General features: G+C 39.2%; 1 protein-coding gene across 6 annotated transcripts in view; it reads left to right on the top strand.

The window, feature by feature from the left end:
- Positions 1–16,707, top strand: part of KIF21A (kinesin family member 21A) — a 173,498-nt gene that overhangs the window by 61,293 nt on the left and 95,498 nt on the right. For all 6 annotated transcript variants that reach the window (XM_084630781.1, XM_084630779.1, XM_084630782.1 and 3 more), the window contains exons 2-4: positions 4,340–4,562; positions 6,333–6,515; positions 15,608–15,757. In XM_084630781.1, the coding sequence (XP_084486907.1) occupies positions 4,340–4,562; positions 6,333–6,515; positions 15,608–15,757 (556 nt within the window). The remainder of the gene's footprint in view (positions 1–4,339; positions 4,563–6,332; positions 6,516–15,607; positions 15,758–16,707) is intronic.

Here is a 16,707-nt window from a genome sequence, read left to right as displayed (position 1 = left end):
AGTTGTTCAGAGTTTTTCAGGAAAGGCAACTCCTGAATTTCTAATTTGAAATAAAATAAGAAATGTTCATGTTTTCTTTGTACATCATAAAATTATAAAGAGGCTGTTGTTAGTTTAGGTCTAGGTAAAGACTCTGTTCATTCTCTTCAGTTTTGATACCAATGGACACATCTACTCTAATCCAGCTGTTTTTTAGATGGTGCTCTCAAAGCTTTCAGTAACAGCAGACTGGACTTCTACATAGACTGCTTCCGCCGACGTGCACGGGCTGAAATTGTGGAAAAGCAGCATCACTTGCCCCATAACCTCAGCCATGTGGAACACAATGCCATCCACAGCCTCAGAAACAACTCTGACATCATAATCAAAAAGGCTGACAAAGGAGGTGCTGTTGTCATCATGAATAGGTCGGAATATGAACAAGAGGCTGCTCGGCAGCTCTCCAACACGAGTTTCTACAAGCCATTACCCTATGATCCCACTGAGAGTTACCAAAAGCAACTACAGCATTTGCTCAAGAAACTTCCTGAAAAAGCACAAGATCAAATCCGCACAGACACACCCCTGGAACCCCGACCTGGGATATTCTATCTACTACCCAAGATCCATAAACCTGGAAACCCTGGGCGCCCCATCATCTCAGGCATTGGCACCCTGACAGCAGGATTGTCTGACTATGTAGACTCCCTCCTCAGGCCCTACGCTACCAGCACTCCCAGCTACCTTCGAGACACCACTGACTTCCTGAGGAAACTTCAGTCCATCAGTGATCTTCCTGATAACACCATCCTGGCCACTATGGATGTAGAAGCCCTCTACACCAACATTCCACACAAAGATGGACTACAAGCCGTCAAGAACACTATCCCCGATAATGTCACGGCTAACCTGATGGCTGAACTTTGTGACTTTGTCCTTACCCATAACTATTTTACATTTGGGGACAATGTATACCTTCAGATCAGCGGCACTGCTATGGGTACCCGCATGGCCCCACAGTATGCCAACATTTTTATGGCTGACTTAGAACAACACTTCCTCAGCTCGTCCCCTAAAGCCCCTGCTCTACTTGCGCTATATTGATGACATCTTCATCATCTGGACCCATGGAAAAGAAGCCCTTGAGGAATTCCACCATGATTTCAACAATTTCCATCCCACCATCAACCTCAGCCTGGTCCAGTCCACACAAGAGATCCACTTCCTGGACACTACAGTGCTAATAAACAATGGTCACATAAACACCACCCTATACCGGAAACCTACTGACCGCTATTCCTACCTGCATGCCTCCAGCTTTCACCCTGACCACACCACACGATCCATCGTCTACAGCCAAGCTCTGCGATACAACCGCATTTGCTCCAACCCCTCAGACAGAGACAAACACCTACAAGATCTCTGTCAAGCTTTCTTACAACTACAATACCCACCTGCGGAAGTAAAGAAACAGATTGATAGAGCCAGAAGAGTTCCCAGAAGTTACCTACTACAGGACAGGCCTAACAAAGAAAATAACAGAACGCCACTAGCCGTCACCTTCAGCCCCCAACTAAAACCCCTGCAACGCATTATTAAGGATCTACAACCTATCCTAAAGGATGACCCAACACTCTCACAAATCTTGGGAGACAGGCCAGTCCTTGCCTACAGACAGCCCCGCAACCTGAAGCAAATACTCACCAACAACCACATACCACACAACAGAACCACTAACCCAGGAACTTATCCTTGCAACAAAGCCCGTTGCCAACTGTGCCCACATATCTATTCAGGGGACACCATCACAGGGCCTAATAACATCAGCCACACTATCAGAGGCTCGTTCACCTGCACATCCACCAATGTGATATATGCCATCATGTGCCAGCAATGCCCCTCTGCCATTTACATTGGTCAAACTGGACAGTCTCTACGTAAAAGAATAAATGGACACAAATCAGATGTCAAGAATTATAACATTCATAAACCAGTCGGAGAACACTTCAATCTCTCTGGTCACGCAATCACAGACATGAAGGTCGCTATCTTACAACAAAAAAACTTCAAATCCAGACTCCAGCGAGAAACTGCTGAATTGGAATTCATTTGCAAATTGGATACTATTAATTTAGGCTTAAATAGAGACTGGGAGTGGCTAAGTCATTATGCAAGGTAGCCTATTTCCCCTTGTTTTTTCCTACCCCCCCCCCCCCCCCCGGATGTTCTGGTTTAACTTGGATTTAAACTTTGAGAGTGGTCAGTTTGGATGAGCTATTGCCAGCAGGAAAGTGAGTTTGTGTGTGTATGGAGGTGGGGGGGGGGTGAGAAGGCCTGGATTTGTGCTGGGGGTGGCCCACCTTGATTATCATGCGCATTGTGGGGAGAGTGGTCACTTTGGATGAGCTATTGCCAGCGGGATAGTGAGTTTGTGTGTGTGGCTTTTGGGAGGGGGGTGGGAGGGTGAGAGAACCTGGATTTGTGCAGGAAACGGCCCAACTTGATTGTCATGCACATTGTGTGGAGAGTTGTCACTTTGGATGGGCTATCACCAGCAGGAGAGTGAATTTGTGTGGGGGGGTGGAGGGCAAGAAAACCTGGATTTGTGCTGGAAATGGCCCAACTTGATGATCACTTTAGATAAGCTATTACCAGCAGGACAGTGGGGTGGGAGGAGGTATTGTTTCATATTCTCTGTGTGTATATAAAGTCTGCTGCAGTTTCCACGGTATGCATCCGATGAAGTGAGCTGTAGCTCACGAAAGCTCATGCTCAAATAAATTGGTTACTCTCTAAGGTGCCACAAGTACTCCTTTTCTCTTTCCATAGTTTTTATTTAGCATTCCAAATTACAGTAATATAAAATCTTGTTCATGGAGATTCCTTTTAGCGTGTGTGTGTGCGCTAGAAAGGCAAATCATTTACAGAATTCAGTGAAATGGAGACCTGTATTTACAAGCTAAGCATACTTGTATGCAAATGTTCAAGTTGGAGAATATTTATTTTGACTGAGAGGTTGTCTGTATGTTACCTTTTATGTAATAGTTCCTTTGAAGATAGTTTTCAAAGGTTTGTTTAGTTTCCACCACATACTAGAGGAAATGTTCACAAGAGAGAGAGACTTCCTGATGTGTTATTTATGAGTTTCCTGCATAGGGATTAACTTTCAGAAAACATTACAAGTAAATTACAGCTATTCTATAAATTGTCATGCAGTGTAATACAATAAAACCTTCATAACTAAAGTGCCAAAAAGTATTTTTAACTATCCTCTACGTCACTTGTTTGAAAATTATTGTTTGCAGAAAAATGATCAGTTTAACCTGCACAGGATACAAATAGTTCAGATTTTTATTCAGGTTACTCTGTGGTCTGTGTGAGGGATCAAAAGTTTCAATCAGGCTGCAACATTTGAATTCCAATTGAAAGTTACTCTAGTTTGAAATACATGGTGAAAGGTTTACACATTAAGAATATATCCCATGCAAGCAGAGTGCCAGGATAGTGCTCAGAGTTTCATTCTTGTGTAAATCCAAAGTAACTATATTGAAGTGAATTGGGTATTCCGGGTTTAAAGTAACTGAAGGTAGACTCTGATTGTATGGTGTTTTGTCACACTGCATGCCAAGAGCTATGTACTATTGTATTACCCTTGTATGTAACAAGCATGTCATTTCTCAGTAGTGTAGCTGGGAGGCTTACATGTTTCTATATTTTGCTCTCCCATAACAACAAACTGTGCTTTTAATAAAAGGTCACACTTGTTGTGATAAGTGAACCTCAAAGAGGTTTGAGTCAGGGTAAACTTCTGATAGGCATCCAAACAAAACGTATTTGGGAGGGAGGCTCGCATCTGTGGGACTCTGTTAGCCACCAGCAGAAGATTAAAGTTCTCTAAAAAGCTTTTCAAGTTGTCTATGGAATGTCTAGGTGTGATTGCAGCTGGAACTGACCTACTCGAGCTAACTTTAATCTAGCTAGTTTGGGTCCTGGAACAGCGAAGCCATGGCAACGTGAGCTTCTGAGTGGGCTAGTCCCACAAGTAATTGCCCAGTGTTTCAGGCAGATACGTACAGTCTGTGCTGAAGCTTCTGCTGCTGCAGCTTCACTGCTCCAGGAACCAAGCTAGTTAGATTAAGGGTATGCTGGCTTGAGCAGCAGTCATCCCAGTGACTGCAGTCTAGACATACCCTTAGGCTTATGAAAAATGAGGATATTCTTTGCTTATATGGTCATTTCTAAAAGAAGCGAAATAATCTTAATTATTTCTTATTTGTATTGCTCCTTTGATGCTATTTCTAACAAGGGGGATTTCTAATCTTTGGTTTGTGTATATTATGTTTTTTTTCTTAAATAATAGAATCAGACCACAGCTAGCCAAAGAGAAGATTGAAGGATGCCATATTTGCACATCTGTCACACCTGGCGAACCTCAGGTGTTCCTGGGAAAAGATAAGGCCTTCACTTTTGATTATGTGTTCAACATTGACTCGCAGCAAGAGGAGATCTATGATCAATGTGTAGAAAAACTGATTGAAGGGTGCTTTGAAGGATATAACGCCACTGTTTTTGCTTATGGCCAGGTAAGCCTTACAGTTTAATTTTAAATATTTGTTTATGAGCAAATGCAAGAAATTTCCAGTAACTACAGTTTTAGTAATGTCTTAAAATGTGTGAACCTGTTTGTTTTAAAAAGCATTTTGTAAGGAATACTATATAGAAGGTTTATATAGAGCCTTTGGCCTGAAGGATGCCAGTTCAAATGCAGTGTAGATAAATATATATTTATCATATATTTGAATTTATAGAAGTGCTAAAAAGGCCATGAATCCATATGCTCTAGGTGCCTGTCATGTAACTTAAAAATATATCCTAAGTACAGCAGTACAATTTAACCACCAGTAAACCAGTGCCCTTTCCCTCCTCCTTCTTGAACTGTTACACACCATTACCTGAGCTGTTACACACCCTTTCCTTTCCCCCTGTATTTTCAGATGCCTGGGGGGAAAATGTGCTTTGCAATATGTCCTGAAGGCTATCAGATGTGAGCTATTTCAAACAAAGTTTGGGGAACAAATTCCAAAGCCGAGAAGCTCTTGCAGGAAACAATGTGCTAGCAGCCCGCTATTGATTTGAAATCAAGTGAAGGCACTGGTCTCAGGAGACCTGGGTTCAGACTTCTGCTTAGAACTTGTCTTCATTTAGAACAGAAGGTGTGTTCTTAACTCCATTTAGTTAACTTGAGATAAAATCCTAGTGAAGATAAGGGAGATTATAGTTTCACATGAGTTAGCAGGGTGAGTTAAACCTCCATAGTCTTTGGGTATGTCTGCAGTTCAAGCCAGAGGTCTAAACTCTTGCTTGAGAAAACATACCCATGCTAGCGCTGATCAAGCTGGCATGCTAAAAGTAGAGTGTAGTCCTGTTGGCCTGAGTGTTGGGAGGAGCTAGCCACCCCAAGTAAGAACCTATTGTCTCGGACAAGCCACTAGCCCCTTGCACTGCCTTGGTTATGCTATTTTTATCATGCTAGCTTGATCAGAGCTAGTGTGGATATGTCTCCTCATCTGGAATTTACACCTCCAGCTGCAAGTGCAGGCATACCCTTTAATTCAACCTGCTAACTCATGTGAAAACTACAAACTGCCTTGTCTTCGCTAGGATTTTACCTCAAAGTTGAAAACACACATTTTTTCTTAGTAAAGTCACAGCCAAGTCTTTCTGTGTTTCAATACCTCATCAGTAAAATGGGGATAATCGTACTTTCCTACCTCAAAAAATACTTTGATGATAAATAAAATAATGAATGTGATACCACAATGAGAGCCATGTAATAACCAAGGTAGATAATTGAAAATAGTGCTAGCACAATTGGCTCTAATGACACATTAATTGGCACTCTCAATAGAAATGACTAAATGGGCTTGGAAATGGGCACTATCCATTTTGTCTTGGAGATGAGGGCTGAAGCATTTTGTCAGTACCATAGGAGAAGTTTGAACTGCCGCTGTCTGTGCTGTACCTGTTCTGTGGATAAGCGGAGGATTTTGATTTCCAACATGGTCAATCAAGCACTTTTCACAAGCATTTCATTCATAAAGAAAACCTTTTTAAAGAAATCAAAGTAGTGTATCTGCTGTAGAATTTATATAGCTTCTACTTTATCTCCATTTTTAGAAATGCTTCTGTTATCTTACTGTGTGTGGTATCTTTGTAAAGCAATTAGTAAGAGCTGTGACTTAACAGAAGTGCCTACCTTTCATATAGTGGTAGTGTTCAGCAGCAACTTTATTGTCCCTTTTGACATGTTCCAAGGTTGTGTGCCTTTAATATATGCTACTTCTTAAATTCAGACAGGTGCTGGCAAAACATACACCATGGGAACAGGATTTGATGTCAACATAATGGAAGACGAACAGGGCATTATATCACGTGCTGTTAAACACCTTTTTAAATGTATTGAAGAAAAAAAGCAAGCTGCTATTAAACAAGAACTTCCATCTCCAGAATTCAAAGTGAATGCCCAGTTCTTAGAGGTAAACTTTGTTTACATAGCTATCTCTCTGGAAAGTCAGTGAAACATTTCTGTATCCCAATATCTACTTATTAAGTAGTTCTTCTCATGTAAGATATTTTAAATTTATTATTTTGCTTTTTTCCTTTAGGATTTCATGAGGACATTTATGGTATTTGATTTGGCTCTTGAATTTATAAAAAGAGACTTTACGATCTAATTCTAATTAATTCTTTTTCCAGCAGGTAGTAAATTATTTTTGGCAGTCCATTTACAGTGTATTTTGAAATATAGAAAACATTTTGTATACATGCATATTTAAAGTAATCATATCCCTTTCTGTGCCATTTATGTGGTCATGGGAACAATCTCATAATCACTTTTTTTTTAAAAGCTATGGAATAAACTGAAAACTATGAAGTAGATTGCATTTCTAGATATGATAATGGTGATTTTTTTCATACCTGGCCCAAGCTTCTTACAGCATGGCTGCTCCCTGTCTGCCTCTCCCTGGGAGAACAACAACAGACAGACAAAAGGGGAGTCTTGTTTCAATTTTAAAAAGTTCTAGTCTTTCCATTGGCTCTTTTGGCCAGGTGCCCACTCACTTCCTTTTACCTATGCATAGCAGTGAGACTTTTTAACCCTTTACAGGTAGAGCAATTAGAGAACAGCTACTAAGAGGGATTTTATAGCTACTGGCTGGCTGGGTGTCCATAAAAGGGAGCTATTCCCCACCCCCCCCATTTATCACACTTGCACTGTATAGAAAAATCTACACAGCACAAGCTCATAAAAATCTGCCCTCTTCCTCAGTGTGAAGAGAGATGTGCACAACTTCTTGTCCTCCCCCCATTAGAAATTACATAAACTGGGTTTCATTATAAACAAGAAATAAGTTTATTAACTAAAAAAGGTGAATTTTAAGTGGTTAAAGGGATATCAAATAGAACAAAGCAGATTACCTTAGTTAATAAACAAAAACTGCAGACTGAGCTTAACACACTAGATAGATAGGATACAAATAAACAAATTCTCACCCTGAGTGATAAACAGGCTGGCAGATTCTTAAGGCACCAGTTGCCTTGGCTTTCCCAGGTTTTCTTACACAGGCTAAAGATCTTGGCCTGGGACCATCACTTCTTACAGTTCAGTCTTTGTTCCTCAGGTGTGTTGTTGTAGGGAGAGTGAGGACCCCTTGATGTTGTTATTGTCCCTCTTTTATATCTTCCCCCCACTTGGAAAGCTTTTTTTTCTGTGACCTGGGTCAAACAGCTCCCATTGTATAGAGCTGTCTCTGAGAGATTTCTGTTGCACACAGTTCCTGGGGTAATTCTTATGCTTGTGTGCATTTCTTCAATAAGCCACTAACGTTGTTTGGCCTCATCCAATGTGGCACATTTGAAATACAGAGACATGGTTAATTTTCCCAGCTTCAGATACAAAAATGATACATGCATATAGATTGGATGAACACGTTCAGTAAATCAGAACCTTTCCAATGATACCTTATATGAGCCATCTTGTATAAAGTATATCTTAGTTATACCATATTCATATCATTAACCATATTTCCATAAAGAATATGGGGTGTAACTTCACAGCTAGTGCTTCTTTCTTGCTGACATTTAGCCCATGGTGAGCGCAGAACGAGCAAGTATACTGAGTGTAATTTCATTGCTACTTGAACCAGATCAATCTTGTAAACTGGAGTGGTTCATAAATTTTCTTCCCCTGCACTGTCTAACAATTTCAGGCACTGATAATGTTTGTCTCTCTGAAGCAGGTTGGTCACATAAGACAATGAATTTGTAAGCACCATCAAGAAGTAGAATATGTTTTTCTTTGAAAGTTGACATGTGACTTGCAAGTGAATGTGGGACCTCTCCACTGGCATCATTTGAGAGAAAACAGTAACTAGTCCATACCCGTGAAAGTTCCAAAATACTGGCTTTTTTAGCAGAATGTTTTAACTCATTACTAAGGCAGACCATTGCCATGTCAGAAAGATTGTATGAAAGATTCCATGCTTAATTTTTGTTACTTGCATCCAGAAATGCTTATAGCAATTAGCGTGGTATTTCTCATCTGAGGCTGTAAGGTCATTTACACTAGCTACATGTACGGTGAGCTCCTGTTCATGCCCTGCTGCCTCAAATATTTGTTTGTTGATTTTGAATGTTGTTACAGAAGAAAGTTTTTATTTGGAACTTCCATCCTGGCAGAAAAATGCAAAGACTCCAGTTCACTCGGGGGACCTTGCTCTGTAGCATTGTTGAGTTTTGGTCATTATAACTCTAGATTGGGTTTGCAGTTCATCCTTATTCTTTGATGAAGTAACATCAGTGGATTTACGAAGTCTGCTAATTTTACCTTTGTGTACGTTGCATAAAAGTTTTTATGCCAAAGTAAAAATTGTGTGCATGCAGGTTGAAGAGCTGTTAGGGATGCAATTAATAGAATTCTATTTTGGAAATCCTTGAGTTTGTCTTGCATTGGTTGCCTTTTGTATTGTAGCCAATCCCTGTTCACTGGAAGTCCTTCTTCATTTGTTGGAAAATATTATTTTTCTCATTAGATGTTGTTGAGGGAAAGGTTCAAGACTCTCTCCATGTTTTGTCTATGGAATACCTGAGAAACAATAAATTTAATTATTAACTACTGCATGAATGTTGAATAAATGATAAATGTTTATCAGTATGTAGCTTATGCCATGGCAATCCAAATCAATACTCAATTCATGTAGACTGTAAGCAAAAGTCAGTTTTAGGTTAGTTTAGGGCTTAGGGCTAATAATTACCTAATACTAATGTTTATTTTTGTAAGAGAGGAATTTATGGAAACAAACTATATCATACTATGTTGTGATGGTACTTTGTGAAATACATAGCAGTGCATTTAATTCCTTTACGTATCAAAATACCTCAAAAGTATTAGTTTACTTAACATTAAGTGTTGTCATTACTGCAAAACCAACAAAATTCAAGTGCATTTCATTATGTGACCAGAGGAAGAAGAGAGTATGATCTTCAACAGAGATTGCTCCCTGTGTTTTCTGATAGCACAGTATTCCAAATTTGGAGCATATTCCATATTGAGTACCTCTCCTTTACTTTCTGTTTGGTTGGAGTTTTTTTGAGTTATAAATGGTAGCCATTTTCTTTTTTGTTTTTACTTATCTTAAAGTTCAAAATTCAGCTTGGTAAACATCACTTTCAGATTCAGCACATTCAAATTAAGAAAGAAAATATGTTTACCAAGTTTTTTCCAGAAATGTTTTATTTCATTAATATCAATTTATCTGGGAATTTGGCCTATTTACAACTCTGCTTCTGTGTAAGAGGGTGGGAGGGCTAATATGGTTACAATATGGGCCAGTGTCACCTGTCCCCTCTCTCACTTGGTAATTCCATGAAACTGGACTAGGGGCGCTTAAGGCCAATGGCATTTGTGCTCCTTCCCCCATTCCTACACTCCGAACACTTACTAGTCTGCAAATCTTGTGAGTCTGCACTGGCTCTCCAGTTAATGTATCTCCCTCCCCACCCCCACCCCTTTTTTTTTTAAATCCAACATATTGCTAAACTACAAAATCTGGTACTGCATAGTGGTTCTCCCTGTCACTAGTGCAGGTTGAGAAAGTTCTTTTGTAAATTGTAGGAATTTGTGTATTGTTTAATTCGGTATTTTGTCGCTGGAATCTATCTAAATCTTTTAAGCTCCGCTCATCACCATGGCTTCTTTGTAAAAAGCTGCTTGTTTGTATAAGATGTTCTACGTAACTTTAAAACATATGACTAGAGTTTAATAAACCTTACTTTGTTGTCGGACTTGCACACTTTTGCCACTGTTCACTTTAGGCACAAATTTTAAACTCTCTGGCTAATGTTTGACTGGAAGAATAATGCACAATGAATAGTTCAAATGCTAAAACTGTTCTATTCACCCTGGATTTGGACTTTGCTTTCTAATTGTTTTGAGACTTGGAATTGCTGTACTTCAACTTGGATAGTAGCAACACGAGCAGTGACACAACCTTAAGAGAATATTTACTGGATTTCAAGAGTTTGTGCACCATATAACAAACACTACAAACATTACTGTGATTGTTGTAATCCCCAAATACTGTTCTGTAACTAAACAATGCAGTGGAAACTATAGATATAATTAGTTGTTATGCTTCTGTATCCTGTATAAAAACCATGGTAACTCTGCCCTACTTCCTCCCATATCTTTGAACACTTTGTCTAAAATGGCTACCTTCTGATAATTGAAAATTGCTTCTTCTTCTTGATACAAGCTGTTGACCTGCACTCTGGGCCAGGAGGGCCATTTGGCCTGGGCATCAAGCTCAAAGGGGGCCTCAAATTTGGACACTTTTAATTTTTTTTCCATTTGATAAGTTTTTTGCAACTTGTTTTTATGTGCATCCCTATCGGACCAAAATGTGACACACGCTCTCAGCTTAGAGCTGCAAATTTAAGCAAATAAGAGATGTGATTTGGTAAAAGACATAATTTTTTGTTATAGATTTTGTCATATTAAAGAGTTAAAAACGTTCATAAATATTAATAAAAATGTATTGGTTCTGATGGCACAAGATTAGACTGATGAACGTGTCCTCTCTGATCAGCTGATTATATAAACAGACCACTACTCACGGCTGGTGCTGGATCAAGTGCATGTTGAAAGGTAGAGAATTGTTACATTTTAGTATCTTTATAGTTTTATGCCTAGTTGACTAAGGAATTATTTATGTGTGAGAATTCCTCTTTAGTATCTTCATGTGGTAGGCAAAAGAGGTTGGTTGGCTGAGCCCTAGCTTGGTAGCTTGGCCATCGTCATAGGCTTTTGTAGTCTATAGGCCCAGATTCAAGGTGAAAATTTGTGAGGACAATCTTGTACAGTAAGTTTCGTGAGGGCACACGTTTGAAATATTTGGACATTATCCCTCTGTCTGTATCTGTGTCTGTGTTTTCTATATATATGTCTTCCCTTTGTCTTCAGCTTAGCCTGTTATATTATACCTTGCATGCCTGAGTTTTGATTCAGTGATAAGGATAATAACCTGTCTGACTGTTTCATTTTGTGTTCTCAATTAGTATTCCTTTGTTTAAGTCTTTTCAGCATTTGTGTACCATTCAGCATTTGTGTACATGTTTACAGTAGAAGATTTCAAGTGTAGCTAAGCTGCTTATTTACAGCAGAATATTTCAGGTGTGGATAGGCTACATATTGACCGGATTGATCACTATGAAGAGGAGATTTGAAAGTGGTGCAAGCAAGAGATGGCAAAAACAACTGAGCTCAAAGCCAATAACTTCATTCACCTTACCCAACAAACAATGCTACAGATAATAACACCTCTGCAACTGCAACAGGTGCTATTTCAGTGCCAATATCTGAACGTGAGGACAGTAGTCAAGAAGGAGAAGTGTCAACAGTAACAGATGCAGCAGAAGATCCTGTGTACGATCAAGAAACTCAACAGCCACAGGAAGATGCAGATCTTAATGCAGCAATTCATGAGTACCACAGGTTTGACTGTGACTAACACTGGAATTATTGACAAGAGCAATGCTGCCCAAATGCAATCTTTTCTTCAAATTAGTTGTTTTGAAATTCCAAGTAGCATTCCACGAGATGCAGATAATCATGCTTTCCCTACTCATCTGCTGACAAAAACTCTTCCAAATGGTGAGACCTGCACAAAGGACTGGTTATGCTGGAGTACGGAAAAACAATGTCTGTACTGTACACCCGCGTCATTTTGAACAAAAGTGCTGCAAATGCATCAGTTCTCTCTGATCAATCAGGATGTAGCATCAACAGAGGTTGGAGGAAGTTGAAAGACCGAATACCATCACATGAGAGTTCAGCGTCACACAAAGAAAACTATGTTGCATGGAAATCAGCCAGTAGGACAGCATCAGCTGAAAGTTCAGTTGAGAATCTACTCTTGATTGAACTCTCTACAGAAACTAATAACTGAAAAAAACTTCTTGAGCACATCCTGAATGTCATCCTTTTTCTTTCTGAGAGGGGATTGATTTTCTTTGGTTCCAGTCAACGTATTGGTGATCGTGCAAATGGAAACTTTCTAGGCATAATTGAGCTCCTCAACAAATATGACCCACTTTTATCAGAGCACGTTAAACGTGTTCAAGAATCACAAGAGAGTCAAAAGTACATGCAAGTCCATTATCTCTCCACATGCATACAAAACGAGTTTATTGAGCTATGTGGGTCACTCGTACAAATAACAATTCTTGATGAGATTCGAAATGCCAAGTATTTTTCAATCATTGTTGATTCCACTCCAGATGGTTCTCACAAGGAACAGACTACTATGGTTATTCGATATATTAAGATTGTAGACAGCTCAAAATTTTCAATTGAAGAAAGATTTGTTTTGTTTGATACTTTCACAAGAAAAACTGGAAAAGAAATTGCTGCTTGAGTACTAGCAATTCTAGAAGGTTTTAAGTTAGATTTTCAGGTCTGCATTTGTCAGGCCTATGACAATGGATCTAATATGGCTGGGAAGTACAAAAGTGTACAAGCAGTTCTGTGTGAGCATAATTCACACACTCAACCTTGTAGGTGTTGACTGTGCTGAACCATGCAAGGAGGCAATTACTTACTTCGGAACTGTTCAGCAAATGTACAAGCTCTTCAGTAGCAGTCCACAAAGGTGGGAAATTCTGAAGCAATATCTTCCCGTTTCACTGCATAGGATATCCAAAACTAGATGGTCTGCATGGATTAATGGTGTTCAACCAATTGCACAGCATTTGAATTCAGTGAGAAAGGCTTTAAATAAGCTTGAATCTCAATCTCACTGCATAGGCTCGAACTAAACTTCAGTCTATTCAGAAGTACGTATCCAAATTTGAATGCATTCTGATGTCATCTTTGTTGGTGAAGCTACTTACAATGATCCACCAAACTAATCTGGTAATTGAAGCACAAAATGTTGCACTTGATATTGAGAGGGATAACATTGAAAGTCTTATCCATGACATTCAGCAGATACGTGAACAATGGGATGTGATCCTGACTGAGTGCAAATTAGTAGCACAGAATATTGGCATTTCATCTGAAATCTCCACCATTCGCAATTTACCTACTGAATCCAATGCCAAGCAGCATAATAGGTCAATGTCTTCCTTGTCATCGTTAACTCTATTCAGTCAGGTCTTACACATCGATTTGAGTCACTGCGACTAATCTGTACCCCTTTTTGGGTTTCTCTGGCAGTTCAACAGACGGAGTAATGAAGATCTACTTTCTGCAGCTGAACAATTTCAGCAACAGTACAACAAAGAAATCTCAAAAGATCTCAGTGATGAGGTCATCTTCCTCAAATGACTATATTCCACAAACTTTAATTTGGATTGCAAGCCAAAGGAATTGCTTCAAGAAATTCTCAAACTTGGACTCTCTGGGGTGTATCCTAATATCACAATTGTATTGAGTATTTTTGTCAGTTTGCCTGCATCAGTGGCTTCAGGTGAGTGCACCTTCAATGTGTTGAAGCAGGTAAAGAACTATCACCATTTAACTATGGGATAAGAGCATTCGAATGGGCTTCCCATGCTTAATATCAGCTGTGACATTGCACGAAAGCTATTTTTTTCCTCAATAATTAGTGCATTGATTTGCTCAGAAAAAGGCTAGAAAAGCATTTGTTAAATAAAAAAATATTCAAATTATGTCTCACTCTTTTTTTGGTGCCTTATTTTGTTTTCATGTGTTGTCATTTTTTTTTTTTTAAATTATGGCTAGAGGACTCAAAAGCTGGAAGTGACCCGGGCCTTTCTGGACCTCTGAGAGGGCCTGCCTGCATTTAAAAAATCCCACATGTGCTAAGTAACTAGTATGTCAAGCCTACAACTAGAAATAAAATGTTACTTCTGCCTAATTTGTCTTGCAAAAGTCACTGCACAGGAGTTGCATTCCACGCTATTCTTTGTGATAAGTGCATACACAGTAATCTCAGGCACTGTAATTAGGTCCTGAGGACCTTTAAAAATAAGTTTCTTTTTATTAGGTGCCTAAGTATTGATTTAGAGGCCTAAACTTACTCACACACATTTGAAAATTTTGGCTAAGCCAAGTTTTGATTCTCTCAGGCTGTTGGACAATAGCCTTTTTCTTAATGCTTGTTCTCTAAAGGCTAAATATTATGTGAATATTTGACAGCCTAAAAAATATCCTATACGTGTTGCTTTTATTATTTATATTAAAGTTGTGGCTATAGGCCCCAATTAAGATTTGGGGCCATTGTTGTAGGCAATGTACAAAGGTAGAGTAAGAAACAATGCCCCAAAGAGCTTATCTAAATAGACAAGACCCTTTACCTACCTATTTTCTAACTTGCAACTAGAGTATGACTTGTAAGTTCCATGTCAGTTTCACAGTGTTATTGTGTGTGGTTGTTTTGGTATTTTTCATGTAATATTTTTGGATGGGTGGATTTTTTGTTTTACTTAGATATTCTGGGTATTCTAGGGCAGTGGTGGGTGAACAGGAAGGGATTAGCCAAAAGGAAAAACCAAAGAAGGGACATTGAGGGGAGGAAGGTAGATGGGGGTGGGAAGGATAGAGAGGAACATGTCAGGCAAGTGGGGTGAGGGACTGAGTGGAAGGAGGGTTGAAGCAAACAGTCAGATGGCAGAGGGGAAAGAATGTCCAAAGTAAAACTATAGAAAGCAGTCTGAAATCATTGGTGTCCAAAGGTGCCTTGCACTGAAACTGCTTCTGCAATTGCTCCGCTAGCTTTGAGTGTCTCCTCTGGGTTGGCTTCACCACAGAATTTCTCTCCCCTCCCTTCCCACTCCTCCCCCTGCCACATGGCTCAAATTGACATTGCTCATGTTTTTTTAAATTAGATAGTAAAAGTGCATAGATAATTAACCTCTGGTCATTTTTGTGTTCACTGATTGTTCTCCTAATGCTGTATTTTATACAGTGGCCCTTATGGTAATTATTGATGAATCTCCTGTGAGAAGTCGATTTTACAATGTTACGTAAAGGTAATATGTAGATGTTTCGGTTTTTTGTTTATAATTTATTACCAAAAGTAATATTTTGTGCCTTTTTCTTTGCTAGCTTTACAATGAAGAAGTTCTTGATCTATTTGATACAACACGTGATATCGATGCAAAAAATAAAAAATCAAATATCAAAATACATGAAGATTCAACTGGAGGAATTTATACAGTAGGAGTTACAACACGAACTGTGAATGGAGAAGCAGAGGTGATAAATGAAAATAAGTTTATATATAACATATGCATCCCCAGTATAAAAATATGGATTGTCTCTAGTTTGATGGACAAACTTGTTAAACCCTGACTCATTTATCAGTCCTCCCCCGTCCTCCCCCCCCCCAGTTCTTACTATAGTTCAAGTTTAACCATTTTCAAACCATAAATGCAGGCAGGGGGTGGTGGTGCTGGTGGGTAGAAAATACTAATGCTATTGTCCACAGTTTCTAACATCTGATAAACATAATGACTAAAAATGTAGGACTTCCTTTTCAGTAGTGACAGAAACTTTTGAAGCCCAGCAATTTAACTTAAGCTTAAAATAGAGATGAGAACTTTTGTTTCAGACACTGCACTTTTTTATGTCTTTAGATTGATACAAATAGGACCTGCATTAAGTAAGGGCTTGTCTTCACTACTGGTGTAAGTTGACCTTAGTTACGCTACACCAGCTACGTGAATAACGTTGTAGAGTCGATGTAACTTAGGTCGATTTACCCCAGTGTCTTCATTGCGCTCTGTCAACGGGAGATGCTCTCCGGTTAACTTACTTTACTCTTCAAGGGAGCTGAAGTACCGGAGTCAGCTGGACAGTGCTTTGCTGTTGTTTAGCGGGTCTTCACTAGACCCGCTAAATTAACACCTGCTGCATCAATTTCAGCAGCGACGATCTCTCCAGTAGTGAAGACAAGCCCTAAGAAAGAACAGGAGCTGTGTTTAGCATAGCTTTATGATGGTAGTGTAGTTCCAGCATGTATATGTGTACCCTAGACCCTATGTATACTACTTTTCCCATGTTAGGAAACCATTTTTAAAATGACTTTTTCAAATGCATTTTTGCTGGTCAGAATAATTTTACTGCAATGGTTTTAAAATTCTGTCCCTAAATCTTGTTAGTGCCCGTCTTGGCACTAATGTGGGAAATTGTATTGTAGATGGTGC

Source organism: Lepidochelys olivacea (genome assembly GCF_965140295.1).
Source record: "Lepidochelys olivacea isolate rLepOli2 genome assembly, chromosome: 1".
NCBI classification, from domain to species: domain Eukaryota; kingdom Metazoa; phylum Chordata; order Testudines; family Cheloniidae; genus Lepidochelys; species Lepidochelys olivacea.
The sequence above is the reverse complement of the archived record's forward strand: the minus strand, read 5'-3'. Positions and strand labels throughout refer to the sequence as shown.